General features: G+C 42.1%; 1 protein-coding gene across 5 annotated transcripts in view; it reads left to right on the top strand.

Moving 5' to 3' along the window:
* The window catches only part of evla (Enah/Vasp-like a), a 42,063-nt gene extending 22,092 nt beyond the window's left edge, over positions 1–19,971 (top strand). For 2 of the 5 annotated variants that reach the window (XM_034675821.1, XM_034675820.1), the window contains exons 2-14: positions 5,525–5,693; positions 6,667–6,847; positions 11,758–11,815; positions 12,367–12,428; positions 13,357–14,319; positions 16,205–16,455; positions 16,606–16,721; positions 16,986–17,013; positions 17,522–17,546; positions 17,684–17,744; positions 17,936–17,993; positions 18,107–18,164; positions 18,451–19,971. In XM_034675821.1, coding sequence (XP_034531712.1) covers positions 5,525–5,693; positions 6,667–6,847; positions 11,758–11,815; positions 12,367–12,428; positions 13,357–14,319; positions 16,205–16,455; positions 16,606–16,721; positions 16,986–17,013; positions 17,522–17,546; positions 17,684–17,744; positions 17,936–17,993; positions 18,107–18,164; positions 18,451–18,488 — 2,068 coding nt within the window. In that variant the 3' untranslated portion in view covers positions 18,489–19,971. Of the gene's footprint in view, positions 1–5,524; positions 5,694–6,666; positions 6,848–11,757; positions 11,816–12,342; positions 14,320–16,204; positions 16,456–16,605; positions 16,722–16,985; positions 17,014–17,521; positions 17,547–17,683; positions 17,745–17,935; positions 17,994–18,106; positions 18,165–18,450 lie in introns of all 5 variants that reach the window. The other 3 variants (XM_034675824.1, XM_034675823.1, XM_034675822.1) reach the window with 2 other exon arrangements.
* Positions 19,972–20,913: the final 942 nt, after the last annotated feature.

Below are 20,913 nucleotides of genomic sequence, written 5' to 3' on the forward strand. Positions count from 1 at the left end.
AAGTAACCACTTGATGAGAGCAATGTTTAATCAGCACAGGCATGTGGACATTAACCTGCAAGAAGGACTGAAGGATGGTAGTGGTAGCTCTGCTAACCTTAGCCACACTAGGCCAAATAATTTAAAATTGTTTACCCATAGACTCAGTGATTAAATTTTTGAGCATGTTGAATAAATTGTGCTTAAATTTGACCGTTTTCTTTGTGGTTTCTTACCTTCAGACGAGTTGGTAAGCCAGAGTTTACATTCCTGTATAAACAAAAGGGATATTAGTCACTTTGGAACATCCGTAATTGGGTGTTTTGGTAAACAACCAAGATGGCCGCCGCTTACGTACAACCAACTGAATCAGCATCAGGATTAAATGAACTGGACAGCAGGTCAAGTTAAATCCATGTGCCAATGTTGGTGTTGTATTATAAAACAAAACTTGACTTTTATAGAAAGTTATGATAAATAGAAGCCATACGTAGTGGAAGCTGGAAGTAGCTACTCAGACTAGCAGCTTAAAATAAAGCATCTCCTTGCACTGATTGGCTGTAGCATCTGGAAGCACTGGACAATGAAAAATGAATGCAGTGACAAATTAACATTTTGAGAAAATCTGTGCTAATCTGTAAAAGCAACACTAACTTACTATTCACCTTACAAAGTCAGAGTAACTTTTAGCTGTATAGTGCTGACTCACTGACACGACTAACCATGACTCTGTCTGAAGGAGTATTTGGGACGCTAGTTTTATTTTTCAAGATTTCCAGTGAAATTCTCTTTAACTAAAAGATGTTTACTTTGCAGTTAATATTTTCTTCTCAAATAACCTTTACTTGCTCTTTAATCTGGCCTTCAATTCTTCCTGTTCTGTTCACTCCTGCTCTGATTCATCATGTTATTTAATGTCACTGATTGTGATTTTCAGCACAATCTGACCTTTCTGAGATTATGCCGTATTTCCTGCTTCTCCTTCTTCACAAACATGCAGTCACTTGGTTTGCTTTGCCTCTCATCTCAGTCATCTCTCCTCACAGCCCCCCTTGTTTTCTGGCTCAAACTAGCTGTGATGTTTAGCAACTATCATGTGCTCTATTGTGCCTTGTCTCCCTAATGTCATGTGAACCAAAGAGAGTGAGTTAGTAGATCACACTCTGAGGCCTTTGGCAAACTGTCAGAATTGGTGACAAGTCCTTTTATTTTTTCTGAAATTAGCTGAGCTGCTCATTCAACCATGCAACCGAAGAAACGGAGATAAATGCTCTCTGACAGATCTTCTTTCTCATCTTTCTTTGCTCCACATCTCATGACGTGTTGATTGAGCAATGAGCTTTAGGTAAAGCAGCAGAAGACGAGCTGCAGCTTTATTTGTGACCGCTGAAAGAGAACTGAAACCGTCAGCAGCAAAGTTGAGGCACTCCATCCCTCTGGCCCAAACTGCTCCAGAAATAGGGCCTGTTTTTGTAAGAAGATCCATCACAGAGATGCAGCCACCTCCCTCTTGCCCTCCCAGCGAGACTCTGGTGGTCTGTCGGGTCTCTGAAGTGACTGATATGTGATTAAAGAGTCAGTTTAACTTATTTAGAAACGTTGGAAACATGATGTCTGTGTTTCACCCCCAGGGTTTTGCATTCAGAGAAGGAGCTTCCCCTTGAATATGGAGGCCATTAATCTTCCAGATGATGTCAGAGATTAGATTTAGAGTTATTTTCCACTGGAAAAGACAAATAATGTTTCAGTTTTCTCTTGATCTTGATGCATGAAGAGTTAGATGACTCCTGCATGATGTTAAGGATGAATCGTCGTCTGTGTCAGGGCTGTCGAACAGCATTTTTTATTTTTATCTGCACTGAATTGTGGAGGCAATGGTAACATTTAAATACCTTCAAATTCCATCTGCTCTTTTTAACAACAAATGTGTTTCCTATTTGGTTGTTAAACTTCCTGTTTGTCCGTAAATGAAGGATCATTAATGTAACCACTTTCTTGACTTAACGTTATCTGTCTTTGGATTACGACATCTAGAGACGCCACACAGACTTAGCCATACATCAGCTGTTCATTAGTATAGACGGTATCTTTGTGCTGCAATCACGGTCATGAATAAATTGTGTTTTGATGCTTTGATATGAAACCTGCAGGTTAATCCACAACATGTGTGCAGCAGGGGATGATGCATATTTGAAAGACAGATCTGGTTGTAATTTTGGGAGTAGTGGCTTAAAACCATCCGGTTTCCCGTTAAGGAGAACATCTCTGTGCAGTCCATACTCAAAGTTTAGGAGTTGTTTTTGCATGTAAATAAACATAAAGTATTGCGTGTCTCAAATTTAATTTTGAGCTTAGATCCTCATAATGATAACGGAAAGTGTGTTGTTGTAAAGCCGTCTCAATGTGGAAGGACTTGTTTTCTGGATTCAATTCTTGTGTCACAAATATACCCAAAATGAGTATATTCCACTGCATCTTTCCCAAAACCTCGTCTGACATGAGCATCTCTTTATTTAAATACATGTGCAGCCTAGTCGCCAGCAGAAACTCTCCTATCTCATCACTGCTGAGTTATTTGAGGCCAGTCAGACGACAGCGAGGGAGCCTGAGGGCAGATGATGCAGGAAAGTGAGAGGAAGCCGGCTGAGACTGAACCATGTGTCAGAGAGAGAGGGGGGGGTCTCTCAGGTGTCATGCTGTCTTCCTCCGACATTAGCAGGAACGGTTGTGGAGGGGGGTCTGATCTGATCTGATGATGTTGGCATTTGAATGTTACAGGCATCCTTAGGGTCTTGAGTCCCTGATAATTACTGTGAAAGACAACCTCCTAGATCTGTTAATTCACCTCTTTCTCGTTCTGTTATTCCTTCCTTTTTTATTGTAGAGATAACTGCACTAAATTGCTAGGTTATAACATTACACAGTGCAATCTCATTAACTTCAGGCTCTCTGGATAATAGAACAATTCATCACAGTTATCGTTCATGTCCACATTCTCCCACTCACAGGCATCGCTTTTATTTTGTAGGGCCCGGTATATTACTACAGCAGCTTTTCATGTCCCTGGAAGAAGTGCTGCTTTTTTAGAAATATGACAGCAAGTGAAATACAATATCATACTGTGTCTCCGTCTCTTCTCTTGAGTCCTGTTTTATTGTAAAAAAAAAACATCCTTAAAGCTGGGGTTGGTAGTCAGATTTAGATGCACTTTTTGTTAAAATGATCGTTCTGTCCCGATGGCAATCAATACATAATGTGTTCTTTAAAAAAGAGAGAAAAAAAGCTGCTATCTACAGCCGGAGTAAACCTGGGAAAACACCAACCAATCCCTGCCATCAGGAACCAAATTATGAAACCAATCAAATCCCGTCCTGTTGTTCTGCCCGCCTCCTGCGCGTACATTTCCTGTTTGTTTTTGTTTTTAACTTTAACTATGATAATGTTTTGGTGTTTTCTTACCACTGAGTGAGACATGAGTTGACGTAGTGCAAAACACAAATGATGTGCTGAGGACCGGTTTTGAATCAGTCACGATCATATGGTCGCGAAGCAGCGGCGCTTGTGCATGTGAGCGGGGGCGTCGTTTTGGAGGAGCTCCAAGGGGAGGAGGGGAGGGGTTAGACAGAGTCCTGAGGAAATGCTACATTCAAATTCATGCTAGTTTTCGGTGACTACCAACCCTAGCTTTAAGTGCTGACCAGTCCATTTAAAAAACATCCAACATCAAAGAAGAAGCATTTGATTGGTTGATAGAAAAAATAATCAATAGATAATGATAATCATCTTCAGTTACAGTTAATGTTGCTCACTTTAAAAATGTCTGGGGCGCCATTGGCCTAGCGGTCTAAGGGCGCGCCTCATATACAGAGACTACAGCCCTCATTACAGAGGTCGCAGGGTCGATTCAAGCCTTGACCATTTAATGCATGTCCTCACCCACTCTCTACTCCCCATATTTCCTGTCTCTCTTCAGCTGTCCTATCAAATAAAGGCAAAAATATAACTTTAAAAAAATAATAATAATTAAAAAAAAAATCATTTTCATTCATTTTGAGTAATCTTAAATGAACTTACAAAGAGTAGGAACACCAGCAGGCAGTGAACATGTCTGAAACACCCTGTAATTTGCTTTCCGTGGCCCTCACACCTTGCGGCTGATGATGTGAGTCTGACTGCCAGAGAGCAGAAGTCCCTGAGGTGTTGAAAGTGAAAATTAAAGCGTTTAGTCACCTCACAAAGGTTACCCCACCTCTGCCAGTCCACATCACCTCTCCACCTGCTGGGATGTGTTTCCTTACTAAAGCCCTTTACCTGCTCCAGGCTCATATGCTGCCAAGGTTATACTGCAGTCACGAATAAATCATATCCCTCTTTATGCTCCAAACTGGAGTCGTATCTCTTGAAAGTTTGATTTTGTGAAGAGATTTGTTTGATACAGAAATGTGAACATGATTATTTTATGCTTACTTAAAGCCATGTGCTCATTTATGAAAGAAGACTTTTCCTTTTCTCTTTTTTTTTTTTCACTAAACAAGTCTCCAGCTGGTGATACACTTGCTGATCAAACACTTTGGTTTTTATCACACTGTATCATTACCCGGCACACTGCACACACCCTTCTGTGTGGGTGCCTCTAAACACTTCTGGATGTGCTGTAACGATGCTGCTGCACCACAGTAAAAGACCAGGAGAGAGAGGGGAATTTCCAGGGTTCACTTTTAGGTTTAGATCTTGTTTATGGTTTCTCTATACGGCAGCCCGGCCTCACCGTAGCACACACAGGCTGACAGGTTTCTACAGTGGCAGCATGCTACTCCTGATGTGGTGACTTGTAGCGGTATACGCAGAAAGGTGTGGCTCCCCGATGACCGAACAGCCAACCTGATAATCATACAGTCACTGTGTCATGCTGGTTTCACTTTGTTGACCACCGTCACATTTACACAGCTCTGGCCAACTGTGACAGTAAGAGAACTAACCTTGTAGAAAAGTGTGCTCTTTTTCATTTTTTCTTTCCTCCTCACTTTGTTTGCTGAAAAATCTCAACAAATCTCCTCCTGCAATGACAAAGAGGCCTTTTAGATTATTTTTGCTTGGTTGCTTTTATTTTTGTGTAGTCTAGTTCAGTACGCTCAGTAAGTCTTAACAAAAACAAGAAAAAAGGTCAAGGTTAAGGTTATCTGTCTTGGCTTTAAATTTACAAAAGATACAGCCTTAAATGTGTATCTGGAAACATCTACTAGTTCTAGTTTCTGTAGTTTTTATTGGCAGCCATATATTTCTGTTTTGTTTACCCTTTTGGAGAGGATGAGATGAGTAGATTTTTCTTTTTTTCTGGGGGGAGGAGAGTCCCATAGAATATGGTCCTGATCATTGCATACAATTTTGTTCACTGAGAGTATTGGAGGCTGTTTTGATATTGGTATTACCATCCAAACAACAGGAACACTTAAAATGACAGGAACTAGATTCCTAAATGTCTCTCCAAAGACTTTGATTAATGTAACAGTATCTGATTGTTTCTTCTCTCTCTTTCTCTCTTCAGTGAACAGAGTATCTGCCAGGCGCGAGCCTCGGTGATGGTCTACGATGATGCCAGTAAGAAGTGGGTGCCCATCAAGCCCGGGCAGCAGGGCTTCAGCCGCATCAACATCTATCACAACACTGCCAACAACACCTTCAGAGTGGTGGGCGTCAAACTGCAGGACCAGCAGGTGAGAGAAAATAATCAGCACCACACTTTTGGTGATGAGAAGTGTTCAAATCTCATTTACTCTCCATCTCCATCTTTTAGATTTATGTTGTCGGATGTTGCTCAGTGGATTTCAGGAATTAAGAATTTTGAGAAAAGGCATTTGAGTTTACAGATTATCTCCCTCAAACCCCAGGCTAATCAGCTCCTCTTCAATGAGTCATTTTCCTACACAGCAATGATTTTAGAGCATATCTTTGTGGTAGTCACATTGCATGGCGTGGATAGCTCGTGTCACATTCACCTCACATGTGATAAATATCAGGATCGGGAAAGACATTTATGTTTACAGCTTCCAGACTTCACATTGTCAAGACGATTTGTTACAAAATTGATATTGTCTCGACTGAAAAACTGCTTTGACAAACCTCAAAATGTCGGCCTACTTCACATTTGGCTGTCATTATGTTTAATTATAGTTTTTCAGTCGATGTCAGCTGACAAAATTTGGTATTTTTAAGCAGAAAAATCTGAGTTTCAGTGTTGTAATTACAGATTGTAGGTTGGTATGTTGCTGTGCTATTTACAAATTGGAAAATTGTAATCACCATAACTCTGATATGACATGAGTTTGGCATTAAGAAGAGTCCTAACAAGTTTTAAATAAAAAAAAAAACAGTTGTAGCCTTAACATGGAACATGTTTTTATGTTTTATTACAATGTATGGCTTTAAAGAAATTTATATGAGCAGGTATTTTACTAATCCTCTTTTCAGATGGATTAACTCGATTGTTTTTCTCAGAATGTAATGCGCATCCCACTCTCAGTTATTTATTTATTTATTTATTTAGTTATTGCCTCCTTCTAAATCTTCTTACAGGTGTTCAGCAGCATATAAGTATTGTAATTGAGGAGGTATTTAAAGTTAAAGGTGACATTAATTTAAAATGTATCATTGCTTATACTAACTAACACAACCTCTCGCTCTTTGCAGGTGGTGATCAACTACTCCATAGTGAAAGGCCTGAAATACAATCAGGCCACCCCAACCTTCCACCAGTGGCGTGACGCCCGTCAGGTCTATGGGCTGAACTTTGCCAGTAAGGAGGAGGCCACTACCTTCTCCAACGCAATGCTGTTCGCCCTCAATGTCCTCAGCTCGCCTGACAGTGGAGGTAAAGACTCATCATAACTCAAGCTATTCATCTTTTTCTGTTTTTCTTTAATGGGCCAGCTACAGGACACAGATATTAGTTAGACTCACTGGCAGGCTTTGATGGACATATTCTGATTTAAGGGTTAAGTCAAATTAAATCAGAGAAGTATTTAAATCCCAAACTGGTGTTAGAAACCTGCTGATGGAGCCTCTTTCCATTTCCTTTATCTTACATCCAACTGTCTTAACCTGACATCTGAGATCAATTCAAGTGTTTTTATCCCCTCAGAAGAATGTCAGGTAACCACAAGCAAGAAATCCACATCATTTAAAGCTTGTTTTGATAATGGAAGCTCACTTTAATAGACGCTTCTCCGACAAACACTGCCGTCAGGTGAAGCTGGTTGAGAGCTTTGCGTTCAAAAGGCACATTAACATCAAATATTGATGATCTGTGCATTTGAATCCACTGCAACGTTCAGAGCCTGCACACTGACCCTCAGCTGCTTACATAATCTGTACTTCCCTCTACTGGTCAGTAAATGTACTGCAGGCACACTCTGCACAAAACAACAAACAGCTGCCACAATATCTGGGATGTTGGTCGGTTACTGAAATTGTTTCTTTTAAAAAACAAAAAGGTGTTCAGTACTTTCATTTATATTGAAATAGATTAGATGCTTTAAATTAAAATGCATTATTAGAGATATTTGTTTAATTTTTCAGGTGTCTGGGGTTGTTTTGGGAGTTTTGTTGTTTTGTTGTTTTGGGGTTGTGGGTGGTTGAGCAGTGACAGTGAACTAATTAGGTTTGACTCTTCCATGAATTTGAAGCCAAACACACGCCTACTCTTGGTTGACTAAATAGCTTCTGACCAGCTCTGGTTACGAGCTACTTATAAGTCGTGTGTGTTTGTGTGTGTGTTCCAGGTTGTGTATGTATGTGTGTAAAACATATCGAGAGAAAATATCTTTGAGCGTTTAACGGCAGTGACACCTCATCCCATCCTTCTGACCCTCCCGCTGCGTGCTAAAATATCCTGTATGGAGCCTTGATGTCGTACCCCGCCGTGCTCACATTGCAGCCCTACTTTTTTTGGGTGCGTTTGGACTTCGGATCATAGGTCTCGTCATGCACGGCATAAGCGTCTCTGTTCACGGCTTCCTCACTGATTTAACCCTGTTTCCTGTGCTAATCCTTGAAAGAAGCATCACATAGAAAGCATTGTGTACAGCAGAGGGAGTTAGTGATCATGCTGACTCCTGAGTTTTCACCTGGTGTCCTCAGACGAGTTTCTTCAGCCATCATCATCCTCAGTAAGTGTCAAGCTGTGGAGACATATTACCACCAGCTATGTCTGCTTTTAATGGTTACACAAGTTGAGCACTGGTCTTTTGTTTTGGTCTGTTGTGCAATGTGTTACTTTAAGGGTGGAAAGGTACAAAGTAAATTGACTTAAGTAGTAATTTACTTAAGTAAAGATTTAAGGAATGTGCATTTGCGTATTTCCTCTGTATGCTTCTATACAAGGTGTTCTGAACATTTTTTACAGCTGTGCTTGACTTTAAGATTAAAAAGGAGTACAATAAGCTCATGGAATAAAATGCATTACTTGGTATTAAAACATGGTCTTTCCAGTTTGGCTCTTTGTCAAGTTTTATATATCTATGACCTCAGAGCAGGTCCTAAAATGCCCTCCTAACTTCTCTGATAGTTTCTTTTTTTGTATAAATTTTAATGGCCTAAAATATTCTCTAGGATTAAAGAAAAGTCTGACTGACCGAGCTTTATTTAGTTCTTCTTTTCGGCTCCACTCTTATCAGAGAAGACTGTCAAAGGCGATGTTAAAAAAAAAAAAGGGGTCCTGCTTTTATGCTTCAGAAGCTGAGACAGGTCATCTTAGATTTAATAAGAAGCCTTATTATCAGCTCTTTGAGAATTTAAAACACGTGTTTCCATATGAGACATCCAGAGAGTGCTCACTGTGTCCATCTATCTGCCTGTGTCCTGTTGCTGCTACCTCTGAGGATCCTGTCGTTAGTTATCCATCTTTTGATGAAGCGGCTGAGTGAGTGTTTTAATAAAGATAAACAAAGTACAACAAGGATGCAAATTCATTTTCCCTTAAATGACAATAAGACAACACACACACACATGGATGCACACCGCTCTCATGCGTTTACATGTCTGATCAGGCCCCGTCGTCCCCTGGGCTTCCTCACCTTCACGATAGCAACAGCCAGCGCCACACCATGTCAGCAGTAGGAACAGGCGGTTACATACAGGCATGGATACACCTGTATCAGATAAACAGAGTGAAGGAGTGAAAACAGTCCACCCTAAAAAAGGGGACAAAAACAATATGCTTAGTAATGTTTGCTGTAGGTTGACTTCAATGTTCTGCTGGTACAAACAAACGCATCTAAGGTCGCATGACATGCTGATACGTAAACAGAGTGTGTGTTTATGAAGCCTGCACGTTATCAAACCGTGTGTCTTCACTCATTCATGTGAACTCTTCTTTTTAAGTTAAAATATCTGTTCTGAATCTGACGCTTAATTCTGTCTGATTGATCGAAGGGGATTTTTTTTTTGTTTCAGGTTGAAAATCTTGCTCTTAGTGATTGAAGTTGTGTTCTTGTTCTGAGTTTTGTGTCAGTTGTTTGTTTAGTGTTCAGCTTTGCAAGCTAAGCACTTATTTATCATAAGCTAACAAGCAGAGTGGCGGGGCGTGACGAGGAGCGACGGAGACATGACATCTTCAGGGAGTTTGTGGTTAGATTTTTGTAGCACCGCAAGAAGAGTCATCCAGACAGGTGACAGAAAGTGTTAAAATATTTCATAATCAGTGAATGATATCTGCATTTATAGAGAAACACATGAATACTTCAGTAAGTGGGAGTAACACTGACACATTTAAAGGAAAAAGACACAGAATGTGATGTCTAAAGTGAAAAGCAAACACTGCATTGGTCCAAACAAACAGAAATATTGAGTACTTAAAGATCCAGACTTCATGTGCAGTCTTCAGTCTCAGCTCTTCATGTTGACTGCCCCTATCGCCCCGCCTGCCACCACCCCCGTGCTCCAGACACAGCCAACGGAAACATGGAAATATCCCCCATGGGTGTTCTTGGTGTCACAGTGGGCGTTGAAGTTTAATGACTGGTATTTTGGTGATATGTGATAAGCGCTCTCCCGGATGCTTCCCGTTAATAGCCGCCCCAGAATGAGGCTCTGACTCTGCTGCTCAGCAGGAACCTTTTTATACTTGAGCTCGGGTTAATTATGTTTCAATTCCATGTCTGCTGTATGTTTCATTTTCCTGGGATTTTCCACTTAATTTTTCTGCTGCGGTTTACATCTGGAAATTCCTGTGGCTGGCAACATGTTGAGCAAATTACATTATAAACAGCTTGTTAGCTCTCCAGGGCAAAGCGTCTCACATGATGCTCACTGTCTGTTCATTCAGTAAACACAGCTCCTAATGCTGCAATCACCACTGGAGCTGTTTTATAGAAGATGATTATACATCTGAGGGCTTGTTTACACGTGGAAGTGTATCTCACATTACTGCCTGTTGTTCTGTTTGATGTTATATGCCTGTGTGCATCATCCACAGTCAGACCTGCTCTTTACTCTACTGTACAAACCATAGACTGTATAAATGATACATAGTATCCGTGACGTCACCCATCTGTTCCTGAGCGCTGTTTTGAAGCCAATCGTTGACGGGAGCCATATTGGTAATGCTGAACTCAACCAAACTTAGTGTGAGGTAAAGAGGTGGGCTTTGAGCCTCCTCGCCAACAGCTACAGTGTTCCCGCCTGTCAATCAAGTTAGCTGTGCCTCTTATTGGAAGACTCGTAATCTTAATATCTTTGAAATTACCGCGTTAGAAAAATATGTACCCCCGTACAGTGTGTGCCGATACAGAAATTAGCTGTTTTGTGAACAAGGCTGTAAACATGTTTATTTCTGCTGCAAAGATTGTCTTTTTTGAAATGGTGTGTATGTTGTTTCCGGTGTTTCTGTAGCACACCTCAAGCGGATACTCAAGGACAGTTTATAACACTTAAGCATGGGCTTCATATTTTGAGACCGGAAGTTGCCGCTTGATACAGACATGAAGAAATACACAAGACAGGTCCAGGTTTCAGACCACATCAAAAAAGCTGCTAATGCACTTCCATGAGCACAAACTTTACAGGATGACAAATAAGAAAGTTCTATAGAAGTAGAAAAAGGAAGAAAAATCTGTAGATGCTACGCTTAGTGAGGTAGAACTTAGGTAGAATGATGGATGAGGTTGAACAGATAAAGGAAATGAGTGTTATTGTGAGGATGTGAAGATTGAAGATGAGAGGGAAGTCAGTGGTCAGAATAGAGGAAGAAAGACCAGGAAGGAGGGAGAAGCAGGTGGAGGTAGGGGGATGGGGGGTCGAGGTAAACACAAAGAAGGAAGTGAAAGAGTAATTTTAGACAAAAGAAAGACAGAAAGGGTTCAAAGGGACACTATTGCATCATATTTTCTGTCAGCGCTTTGTCAGTAAGTTTCAGTGCTGATGGGAATCTTTCAGCCTTGTGTTGTGGATTTGAATTATGTAAGGCTGAAACTAATGACTCACTGTTAATCTTTTCCTTTTGCAAACTCATCGTCTAAAAAAATTGTGGGAAAAAACGATCACTACTTCCCAGAGACAAAGACTGCTTCAGTTGTCGGACATTCACCCAAACAAAGTCTCTTCACAAAGTCATAAAAACAGTGGCAAAGCAAAATCCTCTTAACCTTGGAAGTTTCAACCAAGGAGATTTTGGCTTTTTCGCTGAACACATGACCCAAAATGACCGGTTAGTGGTTACAGAAATGATGTGGGCTTTCTTGCTGGGTATTTCTCTGTAATTGATCCTTCACCTTGTCTCTTTAGGTCCAGTCGTTCAACGCCAAAATGGGCCGTCCTCGGAGGAAAGCGAGGCACAGAGGAGGTGAGAGATGAGAATACGAATCTGTGTTTGCATCACAAATATATCAGATTTTAAAGCTCCTGTGAGGATTTTTTTGTGGTAATGAAACAGATTAAATGAATACTGATACCTTTACGTGTGGAAGTGAGAAGATTGACTTTTTAGATTTATTTAAATGTCTGTGACCACTTCCACAGATCACTATCAGCAGTGACCGGAAGTGCTTTTGTTCAAATTTTCGAAAAAGAAAAAAAGAAATGACAGCAGGAGTTTTTTTTTACCAAAGTACTAGTTACACATGCACAGAACAGGATCGGCAAAGATGTAAGATGTACCACTTTGTCCAGAGGGGGCGCCAAAATCAAGACAACACGAAAATTCCTCACAGTTGCTTTAATTTTCTCAACATAGAAACACGTTTTAAAAAGAAGTCTGAACGTGTGGCACTTTGTCCTTTGAACTCACCTTCAGATTTTAGTATATTTAGTATCATCTTTGTATTATAAGGCCTCTCCAGGATTTTGTCACTGACTCAGACTGATTAAAAGCAGGGACATCCTTGCACTTCACAGGATGATGGAGCAGCATCAGATGCAGGCGCACAAGGAGAGGGAGCGACGAACGTCTGGATCAGGTGAGGCCTAAACAAACACGCCCACACCCAGTTTTTTTCCCCACTCACATACATACACTCACACACTCACATACCTCTTCACGCTGCTCTGGAGATTATGTGCTTGCTCTGAGCTACGCAAACATTTAAGAAGAAAAAACCTTCCACAGAACACTCCAACGTCAACAAACAGCCCTGCAGGGGTGACATCAGATATTTGCTCTTCTTTGTTGTGTTGTGTTAATGAGGGAAGCTATCAGAGTTGGGTCAGGCAGAGCACACTTTACCCTCCTTCAGCGAACAGGTGATTGCATCACTGATAGACAACTGAGATTCCAGTCCCCAGCACGGTAGGTTCCCGGAGGTAAACAGGCTTTCCCCGCTGTGCTTTGTGTTAGTGTCTCCCGCCTTAGTCCCAACCACGACTCCCCCTGGTCTGTACGCCTTTATGCTTTTTTATCCATACACACATATAAATGTTCAAGTCTGCCCCGTTAACACACATACAGACTTAAACATCCTCCTTTGTCCCCGCTGTCAGTGGCGATACCAGAACCCTCCTGTCCCTGCAACATGCTCTACTGCCATCTCTTTCTTCCAGCTACCGTTGGGGGGAAATGCCATATGCTTTTCTGATCATGGCTCAGTCATGTTGCATTCTGCTGCTTGTTATTTTTTGTGATATTTTGATTCTTTCTTATTTGCTACTGGCTTATGTTTTTTGGATTGCTCCTGATTTTCTCATCTTTTACTTGCTTGGTTGCTCAGTTGGTTGCTTTTCATTCTTCTCACGTTTTTCTCTTTTCTGTTTTCCTTTGTTTGTTGCCCTCCTTTCGTCCTCCTCTTCATCTGCATCTCCTCTTCCTCTCTCTCTCTCTCTCTCTCTCTCTCTCTCTCTCTGTCTCTCTCTCTCTCCTCCTCTCTGTCCTTCTATCTCTGCCCGTCACAGTCGTTTCCACTCTCCAATATAAAGTCTCCACCCCTCCCACCCACCCAGACACTCCACCCGAGTACAGACAGTACAGGGCTAGCACACTGCCACCCTCCTACGTCCGCGTGGCCTCCTCCTCTCCTCCCTCCTCTGCCTCCTCTTCTTCCTCACAGGAGAAAGAGGCGGGGATTGCTAGGGACAAGGCCCAGCTCTCTTCCCAGCTCTCCACCTCTCTAGCCTCTGCCTTTTCCCCAGTCCAGGCGGGCGTGAACACCATGGGCCGACAGGTCCGCCAGATCCCCCTGTCCCCCCCCACAGCCGCCCGCCACCTCTACCTGCAACAGCAACTGCAGCAACAAGACATCATGCTGCCCCCAAAACATGGCACCTGGTCAGCCTCGCATTTGCAGCAAATGTACGCCCAGATGCCCCCCTCCTCCTCCCCGCCTGTTATGATGGCCATGCCTGTGAAGCAGGGCATGCCCCCACAGCCTGTCCTCCCCATGGCTCACCCCCTCCCACCCCTGAACCCCAGAATGAAGCCCCCACCTCTTGACCCTGGCACTGCATCAGGCCCTCACCAGTACCCCCAGCACCAACTCCACCCTCAGTCCAACGGCCAGCCAGATGACTCCTACACTTCTCACTCTCAGCATCTGCCACTCACCCCACAGTACTGCGAGCCCGTCCCCCTGCCTCCCCTGATAGGTCAGACAGCCCCAGGCCCCGCCCCCCAGTACCCATCCACCTTCCACCCTCAGCAGCAGCATCTGCCACCACAACAACAACAACAACAACAACAACAACAACAGCAGCAGCAGCAGCAGCAGGTGTACTACCAGCAGGCCCAGCCCCCCACCACCACCACCTCCACCTCCTCCTCTTCCTCCTCGCCCCCCTCTTACACTGCCATGTCTGACGGGGGCTCGCCCAAGAAGACCCCCTCCCCTGTCCCCCAGCAGGCCCCCATGGCCAGCAGCAGTAAGTATGAGGAGGAGAGAGGAGGAGGTAGTCTCTCAGCAGAGGGATGTTACATGTGTTCGCTGTGTATATGTGTGTATGTGTGGGTGGGTGGGATGGGTCATATGCAGGGGGGTATTTTTACTCTAGTGATAGCACCATGCCCATTAAAGTGCTCAAAAACATGAAACTTGAAAAAGGTTTACGTGTCATATGCACACGGTTCTGAAGAGTGAGACAACTTTTAGCAACATTATCAGCACAACAAGATTTGTTGCATCATGTGTATCCCAGGATGTCCCCATTCAACTTCAACTTGGAACAGTTAATATCTCAAAGAGCTCTTTGTATATTCTTCTCTACTTTTAGCAGAACGGAGCAGGACAATAGACTCTCACCTGCCGTACCACAAAAAGCAAAACAAGGCTTTCTTATAGTATTAGTGACAGTGAGCCAATGTGACCCTTAAACTGAGACAGCTGAATGGAATTCAAACATCAAATCTTCAGTGACACTTTTCCTCCTGTCATGTCAGGATGTTTTCTTTGTGCAAACCTTCACAAAAAGGCAGGAATTTGAAAGCTGAGTCACCTGACCATAATCCAGTTCAGCCGGTGTTTCACATACTGAAACTACACTCATGGAAAACCTCCTCCTCAAATTGACAGCACTACTCCAGCAACATTAAGGAAACACAAACTTCTGCAAGTTAATTGGTAGACCGTTTTGGTGATATTAGTCCTTTATTGGTAAGAGTTGGTATCTACTGTAAAGAGTTGTTTCTTATAAAACCGGCTCAAATGAACATGAATGCATTGTTTTATCATCTTAAAAATCAAATCAGACCATCAGCTAGCTATTTTAGTCCCTTACAGCTGCTGTAAGACAGGACAGACGAGGAGAGGGAGGAGATGACATGCAGCACAGGGACGAGGCTGGAATAGAAACCTTTGCAACCCTTGATCTTAAATGGTGCACACTGTGCCAGGTAAGCTACGGGGTGCACTATCATTAACTTTAATGGACACATATTTTGTTGAAGGTAATGTCAACTTACCTTCTCTCCTTTAAATTCATTTATACCTAATGCATATATACCTAAGACAATTTCTTCTCCACACAAACCCTCAAAACATGCCTGAAGGAGGCGCTTAAATGACAACAACAGTGTCTATTCAAATCATAAATGTTGCAGCTTAAAGATAGCACAATAAAAATGTATCACAGAGTCCTTACAGTAATGTATGACTACCCCTTATACATTTACTTAAATGCAATTTGCAATCATTTATTTTTGTTTTGCATCTCATGCAAAGACTTAGTTAAAGGACGATGACCTGTGGTTTTATTTAGTCATCACAGTAACTTTATTGTGCCTTGTTTGGTTTCTCTGTTGGAGGCAGGGACTGTTTAACAAGCTCGCCTCAACCATGCAGAAATATTTTTTTTATTGTTTTATTTGGCAGCCACTGTCACTTTCACAGGCTTTGTCACCAGCATAGGTGTGATAAGGACGATAAACTGCTTTGTGTTTCTCAGCAGCATGTACTGAACCACGGAGGAGGACTTTTTAAAGCTCGACCTTACTGTAGATGTTACCTTGACATAAAAAGTTACTTCCTCCTGAAATTAAGTCAGCAGCTGGGATGAACAATATTCAAAACGTTTACTCTAAACTCTGATTACATTTAAAGGGCAAGTTTGCTAAGTTGCTAAAATGTCTCTCTCAATAAGCACTGAACTGCTGCACCAATGCTGCTCTATGAAAATCCGTCTAGTAGCAGCAGTACGCAGGTTTTTTTTTTAAGGTGTTACAGTCAGGCAGTCTTTATACAATCTTCCAAGGGGCACAAAGGTCAGTGGACCCCTGCAGCCATTAACCAGTACCAAACTGTGCCCCTCCCAGGCCCCCCTGTCTCTGCAGGTCACCCCGCCATGCTCTCTGTGGCTCCTCCAGCTGCAGTTCCAGCACCCATGGCTGGTCCTCCAGCCCCTCCACCCCCACCAGGTCCACCACCCCCAATGGCAGTGCCCCCACCTATGCCCCCTCCACTTCCCACTGGTGGAGGGCCTCCTGGGGGCCCGCCGGGGGTCCAGCTACAACCCTCAGGACTGGCTGCAGCACTGGCTGGAGCCAAACTACGTAAAGTACATAGGGTGAGACGTGGTGAAAGCTTTAGAGATGCAGGTCCAGGGTCTCTGGTTTGACCTTATCAGTTTTTGTTTATTAAAGCATTGTGATTTGTTTATTTCAAGGGAGTGGGTAAATAAAGACACCTGAAACCCATTTTAAATTGTGTTCTTCAGGATGAGAGCAGTCCGCCAAGCTCTGGTGGCAAAAGTGATTCCAACCGGTCCAGTGGTGGCAGTGGTGGTGGTGGGGAGGGCCTGATGCAGGAGATGAATGCCTTACTAGCTCGCAGGTAAAGCAGCTATACAAACACACACCCTTCACCTCAGCCTCAAATTAATCATGCAGAGAAACATGAGAAAAGACCTGTTCTGTCAACCTTCTGTCAACATTTTCCTGTTGGTCTTCCTGGTTCTGCTTTGAATGCATGGACTCTCACAAAAGGAAACAAGCTCTTGTAATGTTGTATTGTATCTGTGCACCTGCCTGTATTTATTGATGACTGAAACTTCTACATGTGTATCTCACTTTATCTCCTGTTTCCTCTCTCTCTTAGACGGAAAGCTTCAGAGAAACCTGATGAAGTAAGTTTCTTCACTGATGTGCATTTAGTCAATACTTTGACATTTTGGAAAATAGTTCATGTCAAAGTGAATGTTTGATAGGAAGATTGGGCAGTTAGTTAGTCTAGCATAGCAAATACACATACACATGCTCAAACACAGTGGAACAAAGCGCCCACATGCACCTTTAAAGGTAATTTATTAATTTCTCGGATCAGTTTCAACACCCTCCTGCAGCTTCTACGGCTGTCTACAAAAAATGAAGGATACAAATCTTTATGTATTTCTGCAACAACTAGTGTTTTTTAAACCCTGTGTAAAGTAGTTTGCTTAAATGGCGTTGTTAGACATAGCATGTCCAGCTCTCCCCTCAGTATTGAGCAACGGTGGAAGCTCTATATTTCTATGCTTTTTCTCAATTTACACTCAGCAAGAAGGCAAAGGTATTCCAAACATGATTTTGAATAGAGATTTACTGTGAAGCTGACGACTATTGTATCGTACCAATGAATTTTTCTCTGTTCTGCAGGAGGACTCTAGCGGTCGGGGATCAGGTCAGCAGAACTCAATAGGTTCAGATCAACATGCTCATCACATCATTGTCCAACACAGCAACTTCAAAATGTCTGTGCTGGATTGACAGTTTAGCAGAGAAGTTGTATGATTTTCTGTTTGTTCTTTCACTCACCAGATGCTGTGAAAAAGCCATGGGAACGATCCAACTCTGCAGACAAGTCCTCGCTGGTGTCAAGGTCTGTAAAAAGGAGGAGGAGTCCAGAGAGTGTTTTAAATAAACAATAACAATTCTAACATTGCATATAACATGAATGATGAACAAAAACCCTTTTAAAAAAAGCATAATCCTCAAATTAGAGGTGCGTACTTACATGCGCTGAAATTAAAATAGCTTCCTACTCATTCAGTTTATTGTTTTGTGCTGCAGAGTGAGACCCATCGGAAGCACCAGTGAATCAGACACAGAATTTGACAGGATGAAACAGGTTTGTATAACTTTGAAGTGTGTTTTATCACATAAAGGATTAGAAGCGTTCTGCACCATGCACACAAACAATTTCACACACCCTGTGTCTCACGAGCACGTCTTGTTTTGCAGGAAATTTTGGATGAGGTTGTTCGTGAGTTGCATAAAGTGAAAGATGAAATCATAAATGGTAAGCTCTGCAGCGCTAATAAAGTTTATTGCTGTGTCGAGGGGGTAAAATGCATGTCATGTAATCCTTCATCTTTTACACATACTGGTTTTTACAACTCATTGGCGGTAAAAATGTCACTATTCAGAGCCAAATCCTGACATAAAAGAGCCCCTTGACACCATTGACTATTCATTTTGATTTAACTTCCTCCCATGTTTGGTGCATGAAATGAAAAGTATGATACTAAAACATTCTTGATATTATACTGTGAAATGTACTACTACAGCACTGTCCTTTCTTGCAGCCATCAGACAAGAAATCGGCAGAATCAGTACGTCCTAATCACAGCTGAGCAGCAGCAGGAGGAGAGCGAGAGAAGGAGCCGGAGGAGGATGGACATGCAGATGCACAGACACGAGGACCCAGGAATGTTCTCTCAATGTTTCTGTGACCTCGCGACGCCATGATGCAAGGTGCAGAGACGTTGTGCCAACATTTGAGTCTGCTGGACAGCAAAAAAAAGGAAGAGAGAAACTGAGAGGTGATATAGAGAGAGAGAAAGAGAAGGAGTATGAAGGGACAGGAGCAGAATAAGGATAATGAAAGTTTGAAAGGACTCATGAACTCAAACAGTGGATGAAAAAAAAGCAAAAGATGAACTGATGGACGGACTTTCGTGCTGAGTTCGGTGTTGTGGTCCTCTCTGTGCACCTATAGACTCAGTCAGCCTGGTGTTGCAACTCTTTGTTCTCTGTTGAGTCCGAGTCATAAGAAGAAAATATTTTTGTTTTCTAAGTTTTTACTGTTTTATTATTTAAAAACTGTGGTGATAATGATGATGCTGTCGATGACAATGAGTATTTTATTGATATTATAGAAGGAGAAAGGAATCTTGCACACCATTTCTGTCAGCCTTTAATATTTTCTATTATTTTTTTGTTTAGTTCATCCCTAATTGTTTGATGAAAACAAGCACAATAAGGGCGTAACGGTGCTGCAGACTCACCTGCCCCTGACTGGCGTATTTAAAAAAAAAAAAAAAAAAAAAAAGGCTTTTTATTACCTTGTTCATACTGGTGTTGTGTGTCAAACCTTTTTTTTTTCCAAAGACGTTGGAAAATATGTTAATGTTGAACCACAATTAGCAACTTTGATTACCTCTTTCCTTCACATACAAGGCATTGCAAATACGCAAATGATTTTTTTGGGGAAATTAATCAATAACACTCAATAACAGTGTGCTCTACAACTCCAGTGTGACCGAGGATGAAGTTTCTCTACCTGTTCAAATGTGTGAGATCATTGAAACATGGGGATCGTTCACAAAACAGGCCGATAACTGTAAATGTGCCACCTGGTTTTACCTAGATATAAAACAATGTAGTCCTATCTATTAGTCATCCTATTCTTTGTGAACCTCCAAAGTATGCATGAACTCCCTCCCATCTCTATCGATTAGTTTTTTATTTGGTTTGGAAAAAAAAGAACAAATGGTGGTACATTTATTATCCTGGTTTGTTTCCATGAAGTTTCCCTTTCTTTAAATGAGATGTTGAACTCGATAATGGTAGCAACATGGGGGGGGGGGGGGTGGAGGAGGTTGCTCTGGCAATATGCAAACCTTACCTAGAGAAGAATGTGCAGAAAGTGAATGATAGGCCGATGTGATGGTAGTTAATTATGTCTCTGCAGAAGGATTTGGTTGAATCTTGGTTGTTGCATTCTATCCACTCTGTCCGCTCTCAACTACGTTCTGATTTACAAGCTGGAAGTAAATTCATTCAAACAAAAACAATAAGAAGTGTCAACCATCTACACAATATCATACTGTGTCTCCGTCTCTTCTCTTGAGTCCTGTTTTATTGTAAAAAAAAAACATCCTTAAAGCTGGGGTTGGTAGTCAGATTTAGATACACTTTTTGTTATACTGGTTAAAATGATCTTTCTGTCCTGTTCAGAAAAAAAGCTGCTATCTACAGCCGGAGTAAACCTGGGAAAACACCAACCAATCCCTGCCATCAGGATCCAAATTATGAAACCAATTAAATCCTGTCCTGCCGTTCTGCTCGCCTCCTGCGCGTACATTTCCTGTTTGTTTGTGTTTTTAACTTTCACTATGATAATGTTTTGGTGTTTTCTTACCGCTGAGTAAGACATGAGTTGAACTAGTGCAAAACACAAACAATGTGCATATGGTCGCAAATCAGCAGCAGCGCTCGTGCATGTGAGCGGGGGCGTCGCTTTGGAGGAGCTCCAAGGGGAGGGGGGGAAGGGTTAGACGGAATCCTGAGGAAATACTACAATCAAATTCATGCTAGTTTTCCAACCCTGGTTTTAAGGGTAAAAATAGTGCCATTCAAAGCTCCTCAATGTCAGACTGGTTTGCTGAATGTGGCTAACAGCAGCAGAGCTAGCACTACCAGACTTCAGTCCTCCATGCCTGTGCTGGTCACACATCACTCTGGTCGAGTGGTTATATGCCGGTTTAGCCAGTCACAGCCTACACACATGCTCTAGATCAAATTACTGCCAAACCACATCTCTTTGTTGATTTTGTCCTGTGAGTAATGTTTTCCTAAGGAAAATCTTATCCTGCTGTCTTTCAACATTCATTCGTATCACACACTATCAACATTTGCTGTAGAATAGAAAAAAATCTGTTTCTGCAGCATGTACTTCATCACCTCATCTGACACCTACCCCGCAGCAGCAGTTTTAAGGTTTTAAAAACAAGTACATAGAAACGATCAGTCTTCTTCCTGATGGT

Source organism: Notolabrus celidotus, chromosome 22 (genome assembly GCF_009762535.1).
Source record: "Notolabrus celidotus isolate fNotCel1 chromosome 22, fNotCel1.pri, whole genome shotgun sequence".
Taxonomy (NCBI): domain Eukaryota; kingdom Metazoa; phylum Chordata; class Actinopteri; order Labriformes; family Labridae; genus Notolabrus; species Notolabrus celidotus.